Here is a 26545-nt window from a genome sequence, read left to right as displayed (position 1 = left end):
CTGCGGTCCGAGGTCTTCCGGGGCGGCTGCGACGTGGCGGCGGCCGTGTCTCGTGGCGCCCGCAGTTTGACGCGTAACCCGGTGGTTCACTTCCCGCGCTGGAGGACAGCGGCCAGACGCACGCAAGATTGCCCCGACTCTCCGAAACGTCCCGATTCTCCAGACAGGAGAGATGCCCGGTCAATTCCAATGTGGCAGACTACTGAGACAACGGCAGGCGAACAACGGCCGGAAACGCTAATCCTTCGGCATCAGCAGGCTCAGCGCATCTGTTTTCGGCGACGCAGCTTCGAAATCTCGCCGCCCTTCTGTAAGACGTAGTCCGGCAAAGACTTGATGGTGACTGGCTGGTATATCGATGACAGGCGAATAAATCAGTGCATTCAAGTGTCCAGCAACGTCCAACGACGAGCCCGAGAGGGCGTTAGTTTCTCTTTTTACACTGGGGCACAGCTCCAATCAAAGGCTACCGCTGAAGTAAACCAGCTGGCTAGGTAGAAGTATTGGCGCTGCCAGCGATCATTAATTAGTGTCAACAGTCAGAATGGAAGCGGCAGATGGAATGCACTATCCAAATGGCACCGACGCCTATGCTGCAGCCTGGCTCATGAGCTTCTCAAGACGTTCTTTCCACCAGGAATTCGGAAGTCTGGCTGTCTTCAGGGGAACCCTTCACGGCGCCAAACAAAACCCTGAAGATGTCTACCCTTGTCCGTGGCACGAAAAACTGCAAAACGAACGCTCTCTAGTCTGTCTCCTGCGGAGTTGGCGCTCAGAGCTCAGACCGCTCTTTTCTCCAACGCTGGCTTCGCATAAGGCGGCCCGCCAGCTAGCCAATCAGTACTGCCAGACCGCCGATAACGAAGACCTGCCACCTTACTAGCACACAGAAGTCTGAATTAAGGACCCGCAATCCTCGCAACCCTAAGGAAACATCGGAGCATACGTCCGCTCGAGGAGACGTAGAAGACAGCAGGGCAAGCCCTTCAACTTCCACGAGGTGACGTGATAAGTAGAGTCCAACGATCAGCGCCAGCTTCCTTTCCTTTGGTATCCTCCCAAAAACGCAGATCCTTTCCAACGGGCCAATGTTCCTCTGTCCTGGACAGCTTCAACCTGCCGCACCACTTCCGCGCCGGCACCGTCACGCGCCGGTTGTCCAGGCGCCGTATACAGTAACGAGATCCCTTCGGCAAGTGGAGCTCGTCAATCAAGCCACTTCAGCGAAGACCCGCCGCGCTCACGCCTAATGTCCCGGGACACCAGACACGAACACAGCCGAGCTTCCTGGCCACGCTGCCAGCCGAGACAAACAAAAGAACCGCGCCGCCTCGAGCTAATCGGCGCTTTATAGACAAGCCACGGCGTTAAAGGAAAGGAGGCATAGTCAGAGAGAGAAAGGGAGGACTTTGAAAAGCGAAGAGAAAACATGAGACGCTCGTGGCCCGACAAAAGCCAGAGAAGCCAGCAGGCTTGTACATCAAGAGGGAACCCCGTAACCAAACGGACCCACACGAGCGGCTCTACTACTTTTCATTTTTTTTTTCGTCGGCGCAGTTCACGCGCGAGCAATATCTTGCTCACGCTTTTGGGTGCGGCGAGTTTTAATAAGCCCGCTCTCACACGCAAAGCGATTCACGCCCGTGCGCCGAAGACGCGCAGGAGGAGGCAGGTATAGTAGACGTGCGCGAATCTGCGCGCCCCTCATTCTCCATGCGGCTTGGGATGGGCGTGGTACGGCAACGCTACGAGTTAAAGCGCGCTCACGCGGTGGGTCTTCGTCTCAGCCTCGTGACCAGGTATATGCCGAGTATGAGCGCACACACGACCGGCTGTGCGTTGCATAAACACCGAAACGTTTTGTTTATGCCGCTCCTTAGACACACCGATGGGGGAACTGTACACGCGAAGCAAGACAGCGAACGGCGCGTGCGAAGCAAGAGGGGGGAGGGGTAAGCGACGGAGCGGTTGGAATCGACGCTAGTGTGTACCGCTTTGCTCGAAGCGCCCTCTGTGCGTCGCCATATTGCACCTGGACTGTAATGGGCACGTGGTGACGAGCACGAAGGAATTGTGCAAGCGAGATGGGGCAGTGCTCCAAGAGCATGAGCTCTGGAGTCGCTTACGAAACTCAAAACTATACCGCCAATGGTCCCTGAATGACACAGCAGTGACAGCACTGAACACTAGAAAGCCGTCTGGTCCAGGATTCCATCCCCGGGCCGAGATTTGGTTTTGTGGGGGGTTTAAAGTACCCAAAGCGACTCAGGCTATGAGGGACGCCGTGTGGAGGGCTCCGGGAATTCCCACCACCTGGGCTTCGTTAACGTGCGCTGACGTCGCACAGTACGCGGGCCTCTAGAATTCCGCCTCCATCGAAATTCGACCGCCGCGGCCGGGACAGAACCCCGGGCCGAGATAAAGATTTCTTCCACTACGAAGAAATGAGACAGCTGTATAAGCGCAGTCATGTTCAGACCCGAATCCACAGTGGCTACTATAAGCGAGAACACAGGCCAGTATTTCGGAAGTGAACAGTGTGCGACTCGGTCCACTCCATTCTGCGCCGATTGGCAGGAACCTCGAACTCCAAAGTGGCGGCTACGTAGCGATATCAAACCAGACTTTTCCGTAACGCCAACTTGGCTGCATCAACAGTTGTAATGCAAAAAGTGAATATCACATGGCCCCGAGAGGCGCACACACTTGCCACTGCGCATGCTCAGTCGGCGCCTCGCGGAACTGCACCGCGCTATGACTTTGTGAAAGACATGAGAGCGCAAAACGGCAACACGGACGAGTAAGGGAACAGGACGAGCGCTGTTGCCGTTTTGCGCTCTCATGTCTTTCACGAATATGCACCAACAAGCCCAGCTTCAAATACTTCTATGCTGAAACTTGTGGGAATCTGGCTTTCCGCCGTCGCCTTTGCGCGGCTGTGCCGGCCTACCGCGTCGTTTCTCCTCTTTCCCTTGCTCCCGCCTCAGGCGGTGGAGAGGCGGCTGGGTGACTAATCACTGTCATTTAGCCACAGCTCCGCCCCGGCTCCCCAAGGGCCTTTGCCATTGGCGCCTTTTGGCGGGAATCCGGGATCCGTTTTGGCGGGAATCCGGGATCCGTTTTGGCGGCCGCGCATCCCGCGACCGTCCGAGCGGGGCAGAGAGAGAGAGAGGATCCCTCCGAGACAGCGAAAGGTGCGTACGTTACTGTTTTGTCCCTGCCGGCCTTTGCCGCTCGGACCAGTGCTTACTCGAGCTCGCCCGCACGTGTCCTCTGACCTGCAGCGGCTCGAGCCTGTCTAGCGGGGTCCAGCGACCTCTGACAGGCGTACCTTGCGTTGAATGCCCACTCTCTCTCGCAACCGGCCCAACGGTCGACACGAGAGAGAGATCACAGCACTGCCGCGGGGACATTCTCCTGCAGCGGCGTGTTAGCGGCGCGCATTACTCGAGTCGCTTCGTGCGCGCAGCGGAGCCTTGCTCCTCGCGCGCCCCCGGGACGGGGTGACGATTGAGTGTGTGTGTACTGCTGAAGGACGACGTGAATAAACGTCTCCTTTGTGAACTTGGAGGCCTATTTCTTTGCGGCGAATCGCTCTCCTCCCAGCGGAGGTTGAGTGCGCTGCAGCGGTGTCCCAGTGGTGTGTGGTGACGGCTGATCGGGGCCCTTGGCTCGCGCGAAGCTCGAACCCGCGGTGGGTGGTGGCCTGTGTCCACTTAGAAACCCATAACTGGCGCCCAACGTGCTAAGTCATTGGCGCTTACGCCTTTGATGGCACATTAGCCGAGCAGGTCGCCTTGCCGATCACGCTTGCGCACCATGTCTACCACCCCCAGCGGGGCACTCGGCAGCTACATGTCGGCTCCCTACGGAGTTGTAGCGTCGTTTGATCCGCTGGCTGCTGTTCCTTCGAATAGCTAGACACCGTGGTTGGCCGCGGCCCCCATTGGGGTTTACTGCGGCACAACCCAAAATGTCGACCACGCGGCTCCCATTGGAGCTGTACCGGGAGCACCCTGCGGTGCATCCGCTGGTCACATGCCTCAGCTGTGCAAGCTTTCCGTCCAGTGCGAAAGCAGTTCGTGTCACGCTGCCGCAACCGGCAGTTTCGAACAGCAGCAGCCGTGCCCCGCGAGCAGTCAATTCTGCTCTGGGAACGGCGAGGCGCTGGCCCGGTTCCCTGTGGAAACCACGCCGCTCATCGAACTAGGAGCCTTGCCGCCCTCGTTCGTGCAGCCCACCCAAGCCTCCACTGAGGCAGGGGTGCAGTGCGCTCAGTTGGCTGATGCGGCTCCGCGAGCCTGCGGGTCGGCTGGCGCGCTGGGCTCTCCTGATACAGCATTACGACTTTTCCGTGCAGTGTCGAAAGGGGAGCACAAACGTGGTAGCTGACGCGCTATCCCGTGCCCCACTCGCCAGCGGCGCCTTGACGCCTGTAGGCGGAGGGGGCGAAACAGCGGACGAGCCGCCGGGCGGCAAGGAGGGGGAACCCGCAAACGGGTTTACCCATTCCGCTAACCAGGCGAGCAGCGCTTCGCAAAGCGGACGAGAGGCAAAGCTCTGCGTGAGCGCCTCGGAGGTGCCGACGCGAACGGAAATTTTGGCTGCAAACCTGAGTGGGGATGAGACCATGCTCCCCTCTGGGATGACTGGAATCGTTTTCAGCCGTAAGAGCTACTGAAAGCCCAGTAAAATGACCCCTTTTGTCGCGAGGTGAGCGACGGTCTCAGGGAGACGGAGCGCCGTGACGCTACTTGTATTGTAGCGGGCGCAGGGGGGCAGAAGCCAGCGTGTGTCGCGGCGAACCCCGGGGAGTCATATTTGCTGGACCATGACGGGCTCGTGCTGAAGTACATAGCCACCGATGACGAGTCCATCGACCCGTTCTAGGTGGTTATCCCCAAAAGTCTGAGAGGCGCACTTTTGCGATTCTCTCATGACGAACCACTGGCCGGTCATCTGAGTGGCTCCAAAGTTTTCGCGAAACTGAGTCATTCGGTGACGTGGCCCGGCATGAAGCGTGACATTTTCCGCTATTGCCGTTCCTGCCATGTCTGTCAAGCGGTGAAGTCACGGGGCGGCAAGCCGCCTGGAATGATGAAACCGATTGACAGTGTGCGTCCGTGGCAGATGGCCACCTGCGATTTGATGGGGCCTTTCCCCAGGAGCAAGCAGGGGTTCGCAGACCTGAAGGCCTACGCGTCACGGTCTGACGAGCTTGCGCCGGTACCCATTGGTATCAAAGGCAAGCGCAAATGCACAACAGGTGCTGCGGAACGCAAGCGTACGGAGCACCGGTACAATCTGAGGCGACGGTCACCGGTGTGATTGATGCCGGACGGCGGACTTTTCCGCAACCGAAGGCACGCAGCCTCAGCTAGCTGGCGAGCTTTCTCGTCAGGCCCTACCTAGGCGAAGCACGGTGTGTTATTTTTTTGTTGTTTTGGCAGCATGTCAGTTCCAGCCTTGTGTGTTTATCTATTTATTTATTTGTTTTGCTTGAGTCAGTTTCTAGCCACTTTCGTTTCCAGCTTGTTGGTCTGTTTTCGTTCTAACGTACCGAGATGTACATAGGTAACATGCGTCTGCGTTGGCGTTCAGTTTTTTTAACCAGACTTGTACATAGGCAAACTTCAGCCAGCTCGTGCTTGCTCTTATCTTCAAGAAGAAAACGATGGGTGTCGTTTGTACAGCGCGCTTTTTCTCATTTCCGGCCCGACTGTGGGTGGTTGGCTCGTTAAGGAGCCGTGTGTCGCGGTGCGAGTTTTGTGCGGCCCGTATGGAGGGGAGGTTGGCGGGTCGTTTGGGGCGATGGGGGGGGGGCGGAAAGTGCACCCTTTGACCCTCGCCGCGGCGCCTCTGGACGCTTCTGATGGGGGGGTCGTTGTCGCCGACCAGCGTCCGCGCACGTGCCGGTGTATGCGTGTTTGTGGCTGTGGCTGTGTGCGCGCGTAACCATGAGCCAAGGCGACGCCTGTGAGTTGTGCCGCTGTGTCCTTCTGCGTGAGCGCGAGGATGAGAAGGACCCCTCGCTGTGGCCAAGGTTACACATCAGGACCCCGCCGAACGTCCTCGCCCGTTTCAGCCGGCGTGAAGGGGGGTGTACTAACTGTCTTGTGCCCGAACGTGATGTCGTGTCCAAGGGCGCGAGGTCAGTGCTCTGCCGCGGCCCCGTCGTCATCAACGCACCCTACATCAACGGAAAGAAGACCGCCATCAGTCGTCGGCCCTCCCAACCCGTTCAACTTGAAGTCTGCGAGCGGTGAGTCGCCGACCGGCCCATTGGGCCGCGCCACCGAACTTTGAGGCTGGCATCCACCTGTAACATAGTTGTACAGTTGTATTCACATCTTCTTGTGTATCATGTATATAATCTGCAAGCTGTTTTTGATTTACTGAAGCGTATGCAAGTGTTGTTTGCCTTGTTTTCCCTTTGTTTTCTTATGTTGTTCTGGCTGGAACTGAAGGGTAGCTAGTTTTGTTTTGTGTATTCATTTCTTTATTTTGGAACTGAACTGTAGCTTATTTTTTTTGTGTATTGATTTCTTTATTTTGGCCGCGTGCTTTGCCGATGGGTAGGAGGGCATTTAAGGAGAGGGGGATGTGGGAATCTGGCTTTCCGCCGTCGCCTTTGCGCGGCTGTGCCGGCCTACCGCGTCGTTTCTCCTCTTTCCCTTGCTCCCGCCTCAGGCGGTGGAGAGGCGGCTGGGTGACTAATCACTGTCATTTAGCCACAGCTCCGCCCCGGCTCCCCAAGGGCCTTTGCCATTGGCGCCTTTTGGCGGGAATCCGGGATCCGTTTTGGCGGGAATCCGGGATCCGTTTTGGCGGCCGCGCATCCCGCGACCGTCCGAGCGGGGCAGAGAGAGAGAGAGATCCCTCCGAGACAGCGTAAGGTGCGTACGTTACTGTTTGTCCGTGCCGGCCCTTGGCCGCTCGGACCAGTGCTTACTCGAGCTCGCCCGCACGTGTCCTCTGACCTGCAGCGGCTCGAGCCTGTCCAGCGGGGTCCAGCGACCTCCGACAGGCGTACCTTGCGTTGATTGCCCACTCTCTCTCGCAACCGGCCCAACGGTCGACACGAGAGAGAGATCACAGCACTGCCGCGGGGACATTCTCCTGCAGCGGCGTGTTAGCGGCGCGCATTGCTCTAGTCGCTTCGTGCGCGCAGCGGAGCCTTGCTCCTCGCGCGCCCCCGGGACGGGGTGACGATTGAGTGCGTGTGTACTGCTGAAGGACGACGTGAATAAACGTCTCCTTGGTGAACTTGGAGGCCTATTTCTTTGCGGCGAATCGCTCTCCTCCCAGCGGAGGTTGAGTGCGCTGCAACGGTGTCCCAGTGTGTGTGTGGTGACGGCTGATCGGGGCCCTTGGCTCGCGCGAAGCTCGAACCCGCGGTGGGTGGTGGCCTGTGTCCACGTAGGAACCCACAAACTCCCTACAAATAGATATTTAGCACGCGCGATTCCCTTCAGCGAGAACTACAGGGCATGCGCAGTTCGCCCTGAGGGTGCCAGGTGCCGGCCATCAACGCGGGGAATACGATACCGAATCGCGTTGTGCTAAAACCAATAGAGAGTTATAGCATAGCGCGATCTGCTACCGTGGTCCGCTACCACGGGTCGCCGGTGCGTACGCGCTGATTGGTCTCGACGCGGAAGGCGGGCCCGCATCTGGCGCCATCGCCCTCGGGGCCATCTGCACATGCGCAGTGGCGACCCCCAACACGGAAGGGCATGACAGTAACGGATCGCGCTATGCTACAAGTATCTAATAATAGACCGATTTAGTACAACGCGATCCGCGGTCACTCCAGCCGCGCCTGTGTACTGGCTCGAGGGCGCCGCTCGGAGCAATCAGCGCATGCGCAGTTAGCGCCTGAAGGAACCGGTTCGCAGACCGCGCTATGCTACAGTCCTCTAATGCGATGCAGGGCGGCAGCGGCAGCGGCAGTGAAAATTGGCTTTTGAAATTGGTTTTTTAAGAAACGAAATGGCGCAATATTTGCCTTACATCTCGGTGGACGCCTGAACTGCGCCGTAAGGAAGGGAGTGAAAGACGACACAGAGCAAACAGAGCCGTACAGGAGGGTTCCGGAATAATTTCGACCTTCATGGGGACTGACACCGCGCAGCACACGGACGCCTTGTGCGTTTCGCCTCCATCGAAACGCGGCCGCCGCGGTTGGGTTCGAACCCGGGAACTCCGGCTCGGTAGCCGAGCGTCGTAACAACTGAGCCATCGCGAAGGGTTTACAGTTTTTCGGTGCAAGAGAACGCACTAAGTTTCAGCCACGAACGTTTGAACGTACGCCCGCTTACACTTCCAAAATACGAAGCCCTGGTGGCCGTTACTATGGCGAATACAGAGATTCGCCACCCACCGGCGTTTAAAACGTAGAAAGAAAAAAAAATTGCGAGGACACTATGCCGTGACGACTTCCGGTGGCTGTAACGTCACACCGTTCCCCTGGCTATATCGATAACCAAATTATGCATCTTTCGGGGATCTTTAGTGTTAACTAAGCTTCATTAGACATTTTTCCACCCAATTTGACACAAATCCGACGTTTTTCCGACCATTCGGTGACAATTTTCACTATGCCGTGACGACTTCCGGTGAATGTGACGTCACACCGTTCCCGTGGCTATATCGACGTCCGCGCTATTTCGACGCAGTTTCGACATTTTTGACTACAATAAACTAATTACTCTATAGTCATCAAACTTTGCTTGTATGTTCATTTTTTCCTGCTCTATCTGAAGCAACCATTGGTTTCCTTTTATCTTTTTTTAGTTCCCGAGTAAAATGCGTGTGACGCGCTTTTTTAACGGACGACAGTATGAGCCATTAAAGGCTTTCGCCTTAAAACGTAGAAAGAAAGAAACAAATAACGGCGGGCGCGCAGCCAGGCGAGAAAGGAAAACGCGTGGCTATCGCGTCCTTCCGCAACGCCCGGGCGTCCAAATGCGCGTGCGCCACGGCGCATCACGCGCGGAGACACGCAGTATGCGTCCTTCTCGGGAGGAGACAACGAATCCGCGCGAAAGAGCAGCGAGATAGCCCACTGCTCGGGTGTGTAGGCGCAACGGATGAGCTTATAACGCACCGCGGTGCCGCCGGCGGTTTATCCCTGAGCGAATCACGAGAATAGCGCTGACCCCCGGCCAGGAACACCCCGCGGGGAAGAAACTTTTCTCTCGCGCCACCTCTGCACAGACGGACGGACGGACGGACTATGGAAGTCTTCCGCTTCGAAGCAGAGACCGCGTACGCTCGCGCAGGACAAAGACGTGCACATGTGAGCGTTCATAGCCTATTAACGCGATACAGCTTGTTAAAGGCCCCCTTACCCAGAAAACCCGGCGTCGGCGTTGTGAGCGAAAAATAACAGGCATGACTCAGGCATGCCGTCTAGGTCACGTGACCTTGCGGCCTGTTCATCGCACCCAGCCCACCGGACAGCGAGCAAACTGCCCACCGTGGCAGGTGGCAGTCAATGACTGGTCGATCGGGAAGAGCAACCTGGGCCGCACAAGGCCCACCGCTGGGAGCACCTGCCGTCGCAAGGGTAGTGGCGCATATAGCTTAACAGCTGCACCGCTGCGCCGGGAGGGGCAGAAAGGAGTCTCATGGATCTATGAATGCAGAGAATGACCTTCTGCATTTGTGGCAATTGACCCAATACGCTATCGCGTCATACCCTTAAGGCGGAACTTGAGTGCCTCCAATTTTCTCGTTTTTTCAACAGCACTTCATGAGCGGCAAGTGGCACACAAGGGAGTAATTATTAGCATCCACCCAAGCGGAGCCATGCGGCCACAGGGGAAACCTATACAGCTTCCGCAGAAACTTCGCAGCTCATGAAAAATTCGTACTGGCCCGGCATTCGAATGCGGGACAACCGCCTCACCGAGGCAGTCGCTCTGCCAGCTCAGCTAACCGGGACAGCTATAGCATACGGCAAGGCGAGAGTGAATTGATCAACGACTGAAAGACGGCACGCGGTGTTGGCCGGCCCAGGGAATCTCCCAAGGTGGCGCAGTTATAGGGTAGAGCCAGAATTTGTAAACTATGCTCCACGCGGGGTATTTCCCCTAAACATTGACGGTGTAGCGACCCGCGCGGCCGGCAGCGGTGCAATGCCGAAGAGGACAAAGTGCGGCTAGCACGCGCTGGAGAACGCTCGGGACCTTGGCCTCGGCTGGACGCCGCCGCTATCATCCCTCCGGCAGCCTTCTAATAAACGTGGCCGCGGTCGCCCACACAACGGTTCCGTTGGCTTCTGCAAGCCTGTTGGCTCTTCTAACCAAGGAGACCTGGGCATATGCCCCTAGAATCTGTGGGGTGTATCTTGTGTAGCTTATGCAAGTTTACGAAGGAGCCCGTCTGTAGCCTATGCAGAGCAGTGACCTCTTCAGTCTTTAGTCTTCTTCAGCTATGAAGTTTCTGTGAAAGTCGTATACAGCTTTCCTTTGTTTGGTTTGGTTTGGTTTATGGGGTTTAACGTCCCAAAGCGACTAAGGCTATGAGAGACGCCGTAGTGGAGGGCTCCGGAAATTTCGACCACCTGGGGTTCTTTAACGTGCACTGACATCGCACAGCACACGGGCCTCTACAATTTCTCCTCCAAAGAAATTCCAGCCGCCGCGGCCGGGATCGAACCCGCGTCTTTCGGGTCAGCAGCCGAGCACTATAGCCACTTAGCCACCGCGGCGGCAGCTTTCCTTTGTGGCCGTATGGCTGCCCCTGTGCCGATGCTAATAAGGTCACTTACTACAAGTGTACTCCACCTAGGGGGATTCCCCTAAATACTGTACCAGAGTACAGGTAGCGCCAATACGAAAGGGAACACTCCGTTTGCACACAATAATGAATTCTGTTGCTACTTCCACAGTGGAGTTATTTTCACTCGCACTTATTGAGACAGCCACTGAGTGAATACGGATAATGTTTTCCTTGACCTATGCCTGTACTTGTCCCAATGCGACCCCAGCGAGGGCAGGATTTGCCTAAACTCACACATGAAGATCCCAAAGGCGCAGTCGGCACCCATCGCGTCCACCTGTTTGCGAACGCGTCAGTTTGGTCGCTAATTCGGTGGCACCGTTCTATAATAGAAATAGCAGCATGAACACGCAGCGCTTGTCGCAGCCGTGATGACCGCGAGTGGTTTTCTATAGTCGGATACAACTCAAGAACGAAGTAGCTTTTCCCCGTCTCAAAAGGACCCCCTGTCCAGCCAATGGCGTCGACCGATTCTCATCACCCTGCTAGCGTGAACATACAAGGAGGGGATTATTCCCTACCGTGGAGGGAGGGGAATGTCCCCTTTCATCTGCCACTCACTGCGTTGCCATGCTAGCAGTGTCATGAGAATAGACCGACCTCACTGGATGTCATTCTTGAGTTGTACCCGACTATAAGTACCATTCGAGAGAAAATTTCGGTCTCGGAGACAATTTTCACCGTTGGCTTCGAACTTCAACGCGGTTCCGGAACGGTGCTCAAGTGAGTTCGGCGAGAATAGAAGATAACACGGTTGCAAAACTTTAACAAGTGAAAATAACATTTTCGTGGTCCCTAATGCATTCGAACACGGGAATCGCCGCTTTAGCGGACCAGTGGCTGGCTGTGACGCTGCGCGCTCAGCGGAACGTTTGTTACATTTCCTATACGTCTCTCCCACGCCACGCAAATTCATTCTTTCCTTCGTTCAGTCGCCGCGGAAGACACAACGCATACCGAAACATTCGCGCCAGGAAATTGGCTTTCATCAAGACCGTGAACGCAGCCTCTTATGAAAGTAGTATAGTGAGCAGAACGAGCGAATAACCGACCCGTGCATTCCCCGCCACCCTCCTCCCCTGCTCTCTCACTTTTAAACGCTTCCTTTCCAAATCGACTCTCGCAGAGCAGCGCCCCCTCTTTTCAACTGGCTGGAAGACAGTCCGGGTGTGGGGGGAGGTTCGAAAGCGCGGTCGCATTTTCTCCGAACTTTTCAGCAGACGACCATTTGCCAACGGCGCGTCAAGCCCCACCGTCATCACCATCACCTCCTCCTCCCGAGTCGCCGGTTGCGGTGATCACTGCTTGGCACGCGCTAAATCGTACCACGAGGCCGCAGAGACAGTCATGATCTTGCGGCCGCGACGACGCCACACAGTGCCGTGCAGTGCCGGAGAGATTTTTCAAGCGAAAGCAAAAAGAGAAAAACAAAAAGAGAATACAGCACTGCTCGACGATAAAAGAAGTGGAAGGAGACGCAGACGCGAGCAAAAATACGCCGCGGCAAAAAGAAATCGCCAGAGGTTAAGCCACGCGAGCGCGAAGTAAGCTGCACTTCGGGGCCTCGAGAGGGGTCATCGAGTCGGCGGCATTCCGCCGCTGTAGAACACTTACATATAACGACCACTTTTCCCGAGGAAGAAGAAACTGGCGCAAAAAAAAAAAAAAACGGGGAGTAAGTATACTGAAAACGCGGATAGGAGGGCAAAATGCACCGCAATTTCCAGGACGCCTTCGCTGGAGCGGGCCGCCCCGCATCAGTTCGGAAGTATACACACTTCACGCGTGAACTCCGCTAGGTGATCATACTAACACAGGCACTAACAAGGAAAATATTTATTCGCCAATAAATGTTCGTTCCCAGAAGAAAAACGGTGATTTCGATCGCTGTAAGCGTTGAGATAAGGCGACGTTTACGTGACCGACGCGCCCCCTGGTTTCTCTTTGACAAACAAAAAAAGAGAGCAAACCCGGCGTCGTCACCCTCCGCTAAACCTTCACGAAACATGCACCGTTAAGCGAGCCCAGCAGCGCGCTTCTGTCAAGACGATGTGGACGCGAGACCGCAGACCCGCGTCGCGCTTGCTCGGAGATGAATGACGACTCGCACAGGGACACGAGTCCGCGACCACACACGACTCGGAAGGCTGCCTCACAACAGTCCGACAGCGCGGGGACAGTCAACCGCTGCAATCTTCCGTTGCGCCGACTGCCGAGATACGGGCCAGGGCTCAACAACGGGACTTTTTCCTTTTCTTCCTTTATTTTATCTTTCCCCCTTTCTTTGTACCGGGGGTATACACGCAGTGCAGCGACGTCTGAGTCCCTTTTCTTCTCTCAAACGCGAGCACGGACAAACAGCAGCTGCGAACGCCCGAGGCGCGCGACACAGCGTCGTCGACGTCGCTCAACGGACAGAGCGACAACAACAATGCACGGCGTCACGCTAAGCTAGCAGCACGCAGGGAAGTCGGCCAAGCGAGCCCCCCTTTCTGTGCACCTCCCAGGCACCTGTCGACGCATCCTGAAGCCAACTCCCGGCGCCAAAGTCGCTGACCTGCAGGCTCTCCTAACCAGCGAGTACACGATGGCCAAGAACCCTGTTCTTTGCTGCTGATATGCCCAGTATGCACCTGCCGAAAGCCTCTGTAGATGCGGCTTTCGCGGACAAAGCTAGGAACCTAAAAAGAAAAAAAAGCAGAAACACCCGCAAGACGGCGGGTGACACAACAACCCCGATGTTGTCAGAGGGGATGTCGCTGAGAGCCAAAACTTATCTAGCACAGCGCTTATACCGTCGTAGACGGCATTAGCACGTTCGGCTAAACCGGATCCGAAAGCTTGACATGTCCACGCGTAGCGACTGCTGCAGACGTGCATTGCATATGCATGTGTATAATTGTACCTTGACGCATATGTCACCGTGGTAGAGCTCCCGCCTCGACTTCGGGAGGTGGTGGGTTCGACTCCCGCTGCCGGCCAGGTACCCACCAGTTTTCTCAAAATGGGTACGAGCTATGCCCCGGTCTGGTGCTCGGTTTCCTAGGGTTGCACAGCTTGGGAAAGGAGCCTGCGCCTTCAAATCCCGTCAATGTGGGCTTGAGGAGACACATCGCTGCTGTATCTGCTGTCTATATAGAGCCGCATTATTATCGTATTCTTTTGTAGCGAGAGCTACACTACGCCAGCTCTTTCGAGCCTTCAGCGTGGCACCCCTTGAGCTCCGTGGCCTTGAGCCGGTTGGTCACGTGGCGCGGAGCAGCTGCTGGCGGCGCGGCGCACCGGCGAAACCGAGCTGCAACAGCTGTGCGCATGCGCCGCGTCGAGCGGGGGGGGGGGGGGGGGGGGTCGCAGCTGTACAAGCAGGCGGCTCGGCGGAGCTCTCGCGTCACTCCAGATTTAACCGTAGCTAAATCGCTGCCAATTTTTTGGTGGAGGCATCACACAACGCCTCATGAGAGGTCTGGCGAAAGTGAACGTATTGATGCTACGTATACATAAAACGTTAAGACAAAACTAAATATGGATAATTAAACAAAGCCCAGCCACAATCTCTTGACGTTATTACGTAACGTTTGAATCACAGTGTTGGGACAAAAAAAATATCGCAGTTTTAAAACTGCCCTCAAATTTCGTCCCGAAAAAGCGTGCTCCTGTGCCGAATAAGCGCCAATATAAAGACAAAAAAAAAAGAAGCCCAGCTATCAGCTTTTACTCTGCTACAAAGTCCGCAATATAGCTGGCTCCGCCAGCTCTGTTGTGGTGCATCCAAACCGCGACAGAACCAATGCATACACATACAGTCTTTGTCAAAAGTAACCAGGCTGCATGGTTTGCTTCTAGCTTGTATAGTGGAGCCCTTGTGGCCTTCCTACAGATCAAAACATGTTGGAAGGTAAGAAGATCCCCAGTCCTTACCTTTAACGACAATTTCAGCTCCAGGGAAGCTGTAAGGGCTCCACTGTACGAGCTAGAAACAAACCATGCAGCCTGGTTACTTTTGACAAAGACTGTCCGTCCCATTCGTTGCAGGATCAAGCGCGTATAACACATTCAATCTCACGGAGTGACGTGCAGTGCCGCAGAACAGAAAACGGCGGGACGCGCGCACGCGCGCTTTCGCTTTCCTTGGCCCAGATTCGCCTTCGCGGGCCCAGCGCGCGCCATTCAGTGGGTAACCCGCTTGCGAGAGCGCTGACGGGGATAAAAAACTCTTACGCGGCCTGTAGCACAGTGATCCCTGTAGTGCGTACAATACCCCCTCCTTCCCAGTTATTAACGCGATACCGTTAAAGGCCCCGTTACCCATGCAGATAATCCGGCGTCGGCTTTGGGGGCGAAAAACACGAGCATGAACCCGACCGCGGCGGCCGCGTTTCGACGGAGACGGAACGCAGGAGGCGCCCGTGTGCTCTGAGATGTCAGTGCACGTGAAAGATCCCCAGGTGGTCGAAATTATTCCGGAGACCTCTTTCATTCCCACCTTCCTCCCTTCCCTTACGGCGCGGTTCAGGCGTCCGCCAATATATGCGAGACAGATACTGCGCCACTTCCTTCCCTCAAAAACCAATTTACCAATTTCACTCTGGCAAGTGGGGCCGAAAGGCAACCTAGGAGGCAGAAGGGCCACCTATAGGTCACGTGACCTTGCGGAGTCATCAACCTGCCCACCGTGGCAGACACCTTTAGCATACCGTGCCCCGTGTTACCGTTACTGGTACCAGAGTGGTACCGGAGTACAGGGAGCCTGCGTGCAGCCAATGCACTTTCGCATATAGCCTTGACGGCGACAGATGGCGCCAGGTACCCGGCAGCTGCGCGCGCGTACGCAGCATCGCGACCTCAGCGCGTGCCCACCGGCGGTGGGCGGGCTCCCGGAACTTCGTTAACGGTAACCGTAACACGGTATGCTAAAGGTGTCTAATGATTGGCCGCCCGGGAAGAGCAACCTGCCCACTGCTGGGTGCGCCTGCATCACAGGGCAGTGGCACATCGCTTAACCGCTGCACTACTGCGCCAGGAGGGGTATGGGGCAACCGGGGATCTATGAATGCAAAAAAGAGAATGACGTTCTGCATACATGGGAATGAACCCATTATGCTATCACGTCATACCGATAGGGCAGAGTTCAAATGCCCCTCCAATTTCAAATGCGTTAGCATTACAACGGTCACTGAAAGCGAAAATGGCGAGTGTCGTCCATCAGTGGCAGGAGAAAAACCTGCCCACCAGGCTACTTTTTGAACATAGCATACTAATCATACAAACTTAGTATAAAACCTCGGATTTAATGACTTTTCGTGTGCCAACCTCAAATGTAACAAACCTTAGTATGCCACCTCAGACATATCACGACGTTCCAAAGAAATTTTTGTGTGTTGACAACTGACATAACGAACGTTTCGCTGCGAGTTTTTTTTTTTTTTTTTTTGAAATCATCTTAGGACAGACCCAAACCATCGAATGAAATGCCTCAGGAGCCGGTAGAGCCATGGGGCAGGGGATCACTTTTTCTTCTTCACTTTGCTTGCCCACCAAAATGAATGCAATGTCTTCCGAGGTATGGTAGCCTCCCTCGGAGAAGGACACGGTTAACTGGAGGCCAGTGGGAAAGGTGTTTCTCCTGGCAATCCACCTAGTTTAGAATGATGGTGACGCCTTAAAGTGAAATGAAATTAATGCAATAGTGCCTGGAGCGCGGTCTGAGCACACTATATTCTTCAAGGCCCTCCTAAAGAGTGTAATACCTTTGGGCTGCTGTGGGTGATTATATTAAAGCAGTGATTAAACAGCACACAAGGCGTCCGCGTTCATTTATGAAACCATGCAGCACACGCTGGACACAGATTACAGGAGCAGCAGCAATGCTTCTTAACTGCTGCTTTGTAAAGTTAGATTTCTATAACTGAACAGTCACAGAAACCCCTAGCCACAAATGAGGCTATTTTTTCCTACCGTTTGCCAGTTTTCTGTCGCGCACTATTGCACACCATTCCAATCAGGTTTGCCGTTTACGGAGTTGTAACAACTGCCGGTCTTTAGCATCCAAGAGTTTTAGCCCAGCCGGAAACAGGCCGCCATTACCAGCCGTGCGTCTCGCCCATTACCTTCAGTATCAGAGCTGCCGCACAAAATATCTGAGTAAGGCAATCATCTTGCACTCCATCAAACAGGGCATACAACGCCCCGGACCATGATGCACGCATAGCAGCCATGATGGCGTCAACTTAATGACGTCACTCACGGCAATGCTCTTAAAGACGGCAAGGACTTCGTCCACAAGGGTTGAGGCGCCGGCGTTCTCAGTAAGACATATCTGCAAACACACAGACCACCAGGCACATACAATGCAAGTACAGAGGGGACTCGCATGTGTCCCCACCCGTGCCTGTCCCTGAGTTTCGCGCGTAACAAGAATCACCTGGCCTTCTCCATTCCACACTCGATTTTTTTCCAGGGCCAACAAATGCTGAGGGCGGCTATGCACTTACAAAAATGGTCTATAGACTGTCTACACACTTCTCATGGACTTTATTCCCTTCCTATAGATATTTCCTCTTGTTTATTCATAGTGCATACAGACTGTCTATAGAAAAAGTAAAAAAAAAATGCATGGCCATAGATCTACAGACTGTCTATAGACTGTCTATGGGATTTGTATTAGCCTATATCTACAGAAAGTCTATAGACTACGCAGACAAAAGTCTATGTGCAGTCTACAGACTGTCTAAAGCAAGTTTTGTAATGGCAGGCTCAAGCTAGCAAACAAAAAAAAAGGCCTCACAGCTGCGTCATTTCTCGGCAAGCTAAAACATAATGCACACCACAGACCGACTCATCGCTGCTAGCCAAGTGTGTCGCAAAGCAGGCGCTCGTTCATTTTACAGATAGCATGCCGCGCAACCAAACCCGTGCAAAGCGGGAAGGCTGTCATCACACAGGCCTAACACAATGTCAACACGAGCTGAAAGCAGTGCGCTCTGATGCTATTCAAATTTTCTGTGTTTTATTTTTTTCAAACACACCGCATGGCAACGAAGTCGTGCTTGATTTCAATCGGTTAAAACACACCACATAGCAACGACGTCATGTTTGATGTCAACTGGATCTGGGAAAAAAAAAAGTTGAATGTGCATGCAACATCCGCTCATCCGAAGCCAGGCAACTGTTGCATCGCGCAAATTCCAAGGTTACGAGTGCACGCGAGCTCTCGAAAAAAGAAAAATATTATACCGGAATGAAATGAGAGCACTGTTCGCAACAACGGATCCATGAAGTCGTAGCATAGCCCAACAGCTAACGTTAAAGGTGGCATGTACAGGTTCACAAAAACTTGGCAAAAAGAATTGCGGAGGAAATCACGGTTAGCCACAGGTCAAAGCGGAATCCACTCGAGGATGAATGACAAATCACTCCTTGGTGAGCCTTGGTTGTTACCGCATTACCGATTATGAGATGGAAGACACGCGTTTGTGCTGGCTAATTAGCATAAAACACTCAAAAGTTAAGCCTGATTAGATCTCAAGAAAAACCTTCGAAGATTCTCGCGTATTCTTGCACAATGTGACAGCCACCTCATGACTCTTGCCAAAACAATGTCCTTCACCAGATGCTGCACAACAAGCAAACAAGCGCCACTAGTTTAGCGAATAACCAAACCACTGACCTAACCATTGACCATTGATTCTAAGAACAGCACACTTATGACCCAACCATGGGCCCATATACTCCTGCTTGGAGTCTAGCCTTCGCATATTTCACGAGCAACAATTTACTAACAGTATATTATTCACCACAGCGAGCACTAAGTTCATTCAAATTTCTGCCCCTCTTTCTAACAATGACTCCATTCCATCAGTATTTTCAGATCTAACACGCATCATGGACATCAATTTTTACGAAATTGGCATACACTGATTGGGTGTTGACATGGCACTGGTTCTACACAGTCCGCAGCACAAGACAAAATTTAATATCATGATATGGAACATCAAGTTCTGTACACAGGTCATGAGCCCCAAGCCAGTTAATTCATAACCCTTTGTTAACAGTTCTTATACATTTCAAAAACAAGAACAAAAGAGGAGGAGGACAGGCAAGAACTATTGGAATTATTAAAGGTGCCGACCATAGTTTCATCTTTTTGAACAAAAAGCAGGCGTTTCTAAAACAGCATAACACACTCCTTTCCTATGACCATGTTTTGACAGGCAAGCCTCTTCTCTTCATTTTACGTCCACATGCTATGTTTATCATGCAGTCTACGCGGGGAGGTACATCATGCGTCAATCTGGTTGTTCAGTTGAAGAAGGGGACTATCAATGAAAAGATTCATTTCTGCAACAAGCTGCAAAGCACTTTATGACAGTACAGGTGAAACAGTTCTGCTTTTTCAGACAATTTTGTCTGGAGAGGTAACAGCACTGATTTCCTCAGGATAAGACACTTGCTAAAATGCTCATTGTTAAATGAAACCGCTCATAAACGACTGATTCAACAATATATTCCCAATGCCACTCCACAGCAGGGTATCTCCGTCAACATACCAAAATGGTATGAAAACAGGCAGCTGTAAACGCATTCATCGTCAAGCTTGGAATTTGTCAACAAAGACTAATGCTGACTATGCAGAAAGTATGGGGCATGACAGTGATGGGTGGATGCTACCAGACAAGGTACTAGGCAGAGTACAGCAAAGGTAATGACAATGCAAGACACGCAATTAGCATGCAATCATTCTGTGCTAGTGGCCATGCTTCCTACTAAAGGACAAGTGGAACCTCTGCTTTTTTCCTGATGAAAACAAATTCACAATGTCTGTACGGTGCATGCAGTGTTCTTCCAAATAATCTATGCAGCAGTTGGGGCACCTTTTTCCCTATTTCTTTTTGCTTTCTGACCACACAACAGGCACTGTGACATGATGCCGTACAGATTGCAGGCCTTCCTCAAGTAACGACGTAAAGGAGACCACGCACCCAAGGAACAATATAAACAAGTATGAAAAAAAGCAACAATAAGAACTACAGAAATCACGCAGATTTAAACTAGCAACATCCCCATCCACTCAATCCAAGATGATATTGCAAAATGCCCCGACTGCCAGAATAAAAGGTCTCAAGCTGCCTTATTCTCCGTTATGTTATAACCTACAACATGTCTGAACACTTTACCTCAGCTCAAGGCAAGAAAACACTAACAATTCCTGCCTGCAAGAGAAGCAGTCAAAGTTAGTCAGAGACTTTATATGTGGAAAACAAAACCGATAGTATAAGAAAGGAATTACAGGCATGCAATAAATTAGCACCAATTTACCACCCCCACAAACATCTGACAAAATACGTGGTCACTTCTTAGAATGTGCAGTTTCTTACGACACGTGTACTTTCAAACTGACACCTAACACAAACGCTATTTTCATGAAGATGGGCCTAACAAAAGCCCAGGTTTGATTGACAATAGCACCCATTTTGTTTGTTCCCAAAATAAAAAAAAATATTTCAATGATAAGGAGCACATTATTAACTCTTCATGGAGTTTCCATCTTGCAGGCTTTCATGGTCAATTATGTCACCAGACAAAAAGCCCGGGAGAGAACCTATGCCAGAAAACTACTCATTTTTTTTTTTAATATTTATGCTACACTGCTTAGGTCACAATAAGACCACGCCTACTATAGTAAGTGAACTGTTCCTTAGAGAGTGCAAGACAGGTGATTTTAACATCACTCACAAGTTTAGTCTGGACCCATGCAGACCAATCTAGGCACAGACCATCAGTCAATCAATACTTGACAAGGCAGGTAAACGTGCTAAAGCACCAAAGAAAAAAGAAACAGAGGTGATCAATTGGCGTGCTGATGTGGAGGAAATGCAACAGCATTCTTCTTTCATTCACCAATCTATTCCAACTTATATTTTACTCAAATTGCATCATCTCCCATTGCGTCATCTCCGATTGTGTGTTAACTCCAGCTGTGGTAACTACTCGCAACGTGCTCATTGATCAATCATGGCAAGTTCTCGTACCACTAAAGGCACAGTGGTTGGTTAAGCAATGCAGTCCCCCCCCCCCCCCAACTTCCTGCATGAAATTTCACATACAAATACCATGCTGAACCTCATCGAAGACAAAAGTCCAAGACATGCAAGGTTCAAGCAAAACTGCCCCCCCCCCCCCTCCCAACCACCCCCTCCAAAAGTGACCCACAGATTCATCCCTGGAAACAATGCCACTTTTTCGTGTTTTATGATGGCAACACTTGATACAATGAAAACCTTTGTTGTGCCCAAGAACATGACACCTTAAAAAAAGGATAACTACTTGTCCAGTTCATCAGTTCATTAGCACAATACTGCAATGAATCTCTAAAGTCCTGTCATGCTGCTTCACACTACAGTCTGTGAACTTCCTGACAGCTAGAGTATGTATTCTCTGAGCACTATACCCTGACTACACATAACTTTCATCATAGCAATCCCATGCTTAAGATTCTGTGAACACTATATCTTGCATGACCTGCGGACGTCTGTCTAGCTACCTTTGATGACGTGCTGCTATTCAGTCATGCCTTTGTCACCGAATGCAAAATAATTACAGAAGGCAAGCGCAGCAGAGGGAGACAGCAAGCCATGTAGGCAGATGAGATCACGAAGCCTGCAGGGATAAGGCGGCTACAGCTTGCACAGTTACCAGGCTTAACTGAGGGATATGGGGGGAAGCCTGTGTTCTGCAGTGGGCATAAGTAGGCTGATGATGATGATGAGAAATAACGAGAGAAAGAGACGGCAGCCGACCATGTATCTCTACTCAAAACAGTAACCCTAGTGCCACAAGGCTTCAGTAGCTAGATATTAACAATCTCAACAGCACACTCACAGTGATTGGACGCAATGTGAGAGCAACCGGGCAGATAGTTAACAGAGGATGTCTGTTCAACGAGATTCACGCATGGCTCAAGGAAATGGTTGAGGAACTGCACACGCAGAACTGCAGAAGTTTGCAGTTTGCAGAACTGCAAACTTCATCACCAAAGCAAAAAGGACACAATGTGATGGTGCTGGTCATAGCAGTGTTTGCGTTCTTGCCAAATGGCCCAGATATTCATTTAGCAAGCTGGCGACAATTGGCAAGTCATCAAGCAAGCTGAGCGCCCTGAGATGCAGACGAGGAGATGGGAGCAGTAAAGAACGTAGTGGCAAAAGACAGAACTCTGTCCACAACCAGAAGGAAAACACAGTGCTCAATCGCAGTATCATGGAAGATTATGACCGCTCAGCTTGGAACATGTGCTGATGGAAAAGACCAATGACAGTGTGAAGAGTCTGTACGAATGGAAGAGAGATTAAGGTTGGCATCCTTGCACAGTACAGAGAGTGACTCTCTTATTGTGCACATCATTACATCACAGCTGAACAGGCCTGAAGCTGTGCAGCTCTTGAAAAAAATTTTGCACACCTTCTTCACTTCATCCAGATCATCTTCAAACACATCACTCGGTCTTGCAAAGCGAACAGGAACCAAAACCTGATGACCTAAATTAAGCTTCAGCGAGCTGTTGTAACTTTCCCACAACACTTATGAAACAAATGACACCAACTCAATCTGAAAACGGGTTCCAAGAAACAAGATACTGAATCTGGCCTCCAGAAGAAACCTAAGTCCAATGTTTGCCACCTTAATGACAAGTCAATTTGCAGATTTCAGGCACCAGACATGAGCAGTGGCATCCCTTATCAGGATATTTCTGTGTACTGTTCTGCAATGTTGAAGAGTTCACAAGGAACACAAAATGGTCTGCTGCCAACACAAGCTCATGTTCGAAGCAAGTAAGGCTAAATAATTCAGTAAAAGAGGTATGAAGGAACACAAGCGAAGTCTAAGCCGACACTTGCATGGCAAGAGCGTACCAAGAGGCAACTTACGCCAAACAACGGCAAAAACACAAGAGCCATTGAAACAGCATATGAGGCACCCATAACAATGTGCAAGTGGCATGCATTTCCCGCATTGTACTCATGCACTCCTCAATTAGACCCTTGTGCCACTATGCTTGCACTACAGCTTGAACTAAAAATTGCGCCTGCATAATTTGCACTAATAATAAAATGTCCACAGTCTACAGCCCTCACTGGCAATGCCTTGCACATGTACTCAATCTGTTCTGCAACAGCGACTTGCCGACAAATCTCCGCCAAAACGAAATGCTGAAACTCAGGCACCCATACCAAAATTTCCCCGTTTCTGCTCAAACAAGAATGGCACTGTGAAGCTGCACATACCTACTCTCGCCAAATACACTGCAACTGATCAAGATTCTACACAAAAATTACAACATCAACAAAAATCTGTGTTGACGCTGCAAATCAACCAAGGAAAACCGAAAAGGAGATGATAATCAAGTAAACCTGCCCAAAGAATAAAAAACCAACCAAAATGGTAGCAAGTGGTTTTTTTAAATAAATATCTCAACTCAACCCTTCATGCAGAAACCAAATTGAGTGCAGTTTAAGTGACAACAGTAGTGTAAATGCTATCGCCAACCTACGAGCACACATCACATGGTCCCTTAGTGTACACAACTTACGAACTAAAGCCCACTGTTTGAGCACACTAACAAAGCCCTGATAGGGGCACCAAAGCAAAACCCTGCCCTTTGTACTGGGCTGGATAGCAAATACGTGACAAGACGTGCCTGAGTCGATCCAAGACTTGTGCTTAAGGCTAAGGCTTTTGTCCTCGAGCTGCAGTATATTACAAGCAAATATTCTGTGCACATGCAAGATGGATCACAAACATTGTTTTTTTTTTCTTTAGCGTTGCATTATGATTGCACCTGTGCTTGTTTTTTGATCATTTTTGTTATTTTGTGCCCTCTGCTAGGCCCTGAGGCAGCATTACACTGTGAAGAGGGAATCCACTCAACCAGCATTTTGGCTAACCACAAAAGACAAAAACCAAGTCAAGCACAATGGGTACTTTACAGCCTTCCACCTGTAAAGAATGCCTACACCTGTTTGCCACTGCAGTACCACCTACTAAGTGCCAATGTGTCATTATTGCGTCACCAACAGCAAGGCAATGGCCACGGTGAAGGCCAACCTCTGCACTGATATCACCAGCAGCTGCATCCGAAGCAAAGCGACTGTGCTGAAAAAACATCCGATGCAAAGTCAACATTTAGCTGGCTGTGCGGAGCTCACAACTTAAAATGACGAAGTTCAAGAATGCAGTGAGAAAGGTCTTATGACCTAACCGCGTGTATGCATATCTTACTGCTGTAAGCAGTAGTCTGCAGACAGTAAAGACAAAAGTTTTTTGTAGTTTGCTTTTTTTTCTTCTCAAAAAGTACTCCCTATAAGTTACAGGCAAGTTAGACGCTTCATTTAAGGCAAGAAATGTGTCTCAAAAGCAAGTTTCTCATTTCTTTTTTACATACGAGCGCACCTTTGGAGACGTGTCAAACAAAAGTAACGCGAACGAATTGTCTTTTTTTTTTTTTCGTTTTACTAACATTTGTAGCTGCACAGGACAGCGACACGAGGGAAACCACAAAAAGGGTGAATAAGCTGGAAGAAGGCGGTTTTACCAGTATCGACTCCGTTCACACAAATTACTCATACTTCCTCCCACTATACACCTCCACATATCTCGGTTCAAAATACCAGGTCGTTCGGCAGCGCCGGCTACAAACTGATATCATGCCCAGTCATGTCGCGACGCGTAGGTACCGCGAACTGTGTGATAACCCTCGGAAATCCCCTCGATGGAAACAAGGCAGAAAACAAACAAAACAACAACACAAATCACGAAAAGAGACTTCCAGGGGCGCATCCACGCGCGTCCCACGTGAAAGTAGAAACGCCCGCGCCTAAAAAAAAAAGTAAAACGCAAGATACAAAGGCGACAGCGGCGTCGTTCTTCCGAGGCCGTTACTTTTCCCGTCACGACTGGAGGGCGGCCGAACATGCAAGGCCGACGTTTCGGCGTCGAGCCAAGTTCGATGACCAAAACACACGCCCGAAACCCAGCAGCAGAGACAAGACCCGCCGCGAGATGCGTGCAATCCGAGCTCCCTCGTCGCGGGTCCCGAACACGCCAGCGACGGGCAGGGACTTTGGAACCCTGCCGCTCGTGGGAAAACACACACGACATCGCCGACACACGAAAGCACCTTTCGAAAGGGAGAGAGAGAGATCTCGCTTCGCGAAAAAGGTGCTCAGTTGGCAAGTCGGCGACTTCGTGTGGTGTGCTGAAACACGCCTCGGAGTGGTGTCCGCGTTTTTCTCTCGCCGCGAGATCGGAACGGCGAAAGATAATAAAAAAAGAAAGTGAGCTGGTCAGAACAGCCTTGACTGATTTTTTCGGAGCAGCAGCCACAAGCCCAAACCTGTCGTTGACTGCGAACAGCGCGGCGGCGTATACGATCTCGGGCCTGCAGTCGTCAGACTATTATACAAACCTGTTCAACGCGCTGCGTGTCCCGACAACCGACGTCTCCCACACGCTAGTTTTTTTCGGGGACCCCGACAAAAAACGTGGGTCGCTCGACCAGACAGGAAGACTACAGCTTCGATATCTAGGCGCGAGAAAAAAATCGAGCTGAAGCCGTCGCGGAGTGAAATACAACGCCGAGTGAGAAACCGAGATGTGCGCGCGTCGAAACAACCGTGCCAAACGATGTGCCACGGAGGGGGTGAGAATGTTTTTGTTTGTTGTCGCACGAGAGCTTAAAAAAAAAAAAAAAACGGCGACCTGAGAATGCGTCGCCCACTTCGTGGAATTAGAACTCGAGAACCACATTCACACGATGAGAAATACGGCGGTGTTTCGAGCGGAAACGAAACAAGAAAAGGTGAATAACGCAGCAAGGAGCGGTTTATTATCAAACGACCGTACCGCCGCTAGCTGCTGCTAGCAGCCCAAGCCGAGAGTCGTTGTTCTTGTGAAAAGCCGTTGCTACGGCGCCGGTTGCGCGAGGATTCGCAGTGTCGCGCGTAGCGATGGGTGCTCGGACGTTTCCGCGAGCCCAAGGCGACGAAATGCATGCGATTCGAAGCGGGTGAAAAACGCACGAGGCGATAACTTACAGTTTCTGGTGGTCAGGCATCATCCATTATCAACACAAATGTCTGCGTCCGTCGTTACAAGTGCCGCCACCTATGTTTTGTAACAGCTGCCAGAGAGCGCGCCTGACGGCCGCTTGACGGCGCGTCGCGATCGCGTTGCGCCACTTTTTCGAAAAATTACCAGTGATGAAATGTCCTTTTATTCGAAGCGCTATTCTTGAACGATATGCAACTCTCGTAAATGTTTTGAAAGATACAACAGCCCTTCGAACTGCCGTGTTTCTACTAAATGACCGTGTTTCTAATAAATGAGTTTGTTATATTAACTCTATGTAAATAACACGTTTGCGAAACATTCAGTAATTAATTCGTCAGAGCGACCATTCCAAGTTCTATAAAAAAAAAAACGAACTGATAATAACTTATTCACTTCTCTGAGAAAAGTTTTATGATTTTATTCTCAAAATACAATCTATTCCATTCGCTGTCTTGTAATGGCGGGAATTTCAAACAGTCTACATGGCGGTACTTTTCTGTCCTACCAGACAAAGTAACAAATAAGACTCTCAGGAACTTAGACGCAACGTCGATCGCGGCGGTTACAGACCTTATGAACAAATACTGGCATGCAGGCAACATACCACCAGAGTGGAAACACGCGAAAATCACTTTTATTCCTAAAGCGGGTA

The 26545-nt window shown here is 51.6% G+C and overlaps 1 protein-coding gene across 1 annotated transcript in view; it reads right to left on the bottom strand.

The window, feature by feature from the left end:
* The window catches only part of LOC149331167 (protein pellino-like), a 69940-nt gene extending 43963 nt beyond the window's left edge, over positions 1–25977 (bottom strand). Inside the window, exon 1 of the mRNA XM_089556353.1 lies at positions 25878–25977. Coding sequence (XP_089412479.1) covers positions 25878–25900 — 23 coding nt within the window. The 5' untranslated portion in view covers positions 25901–25977. The remainder of the gene's footprint in view (positions 1–25877) is intronic.
* Positions 25978–26545: the final 568 nt, after the last annotated feature.

This window comes from Amblyomma mixtum, chromosome 8 (genome assembly GCF_055824585.1).
Source record: "Amblyomma mixtum isolate Tamu chromosome 8, ASM5582458v1, whole genome shotgun sequence".
In the NCBI taxonomy this organism is placed as follows: Eukaryota; Metazoa; Arthropoda; class Arachnida; order Ixodida; family Ixodidae; genus Amblyomma; species Amblyomma mixtum.
This window is presented reverse-complemented; position numbering and strand designations above follow the sequence as displayed.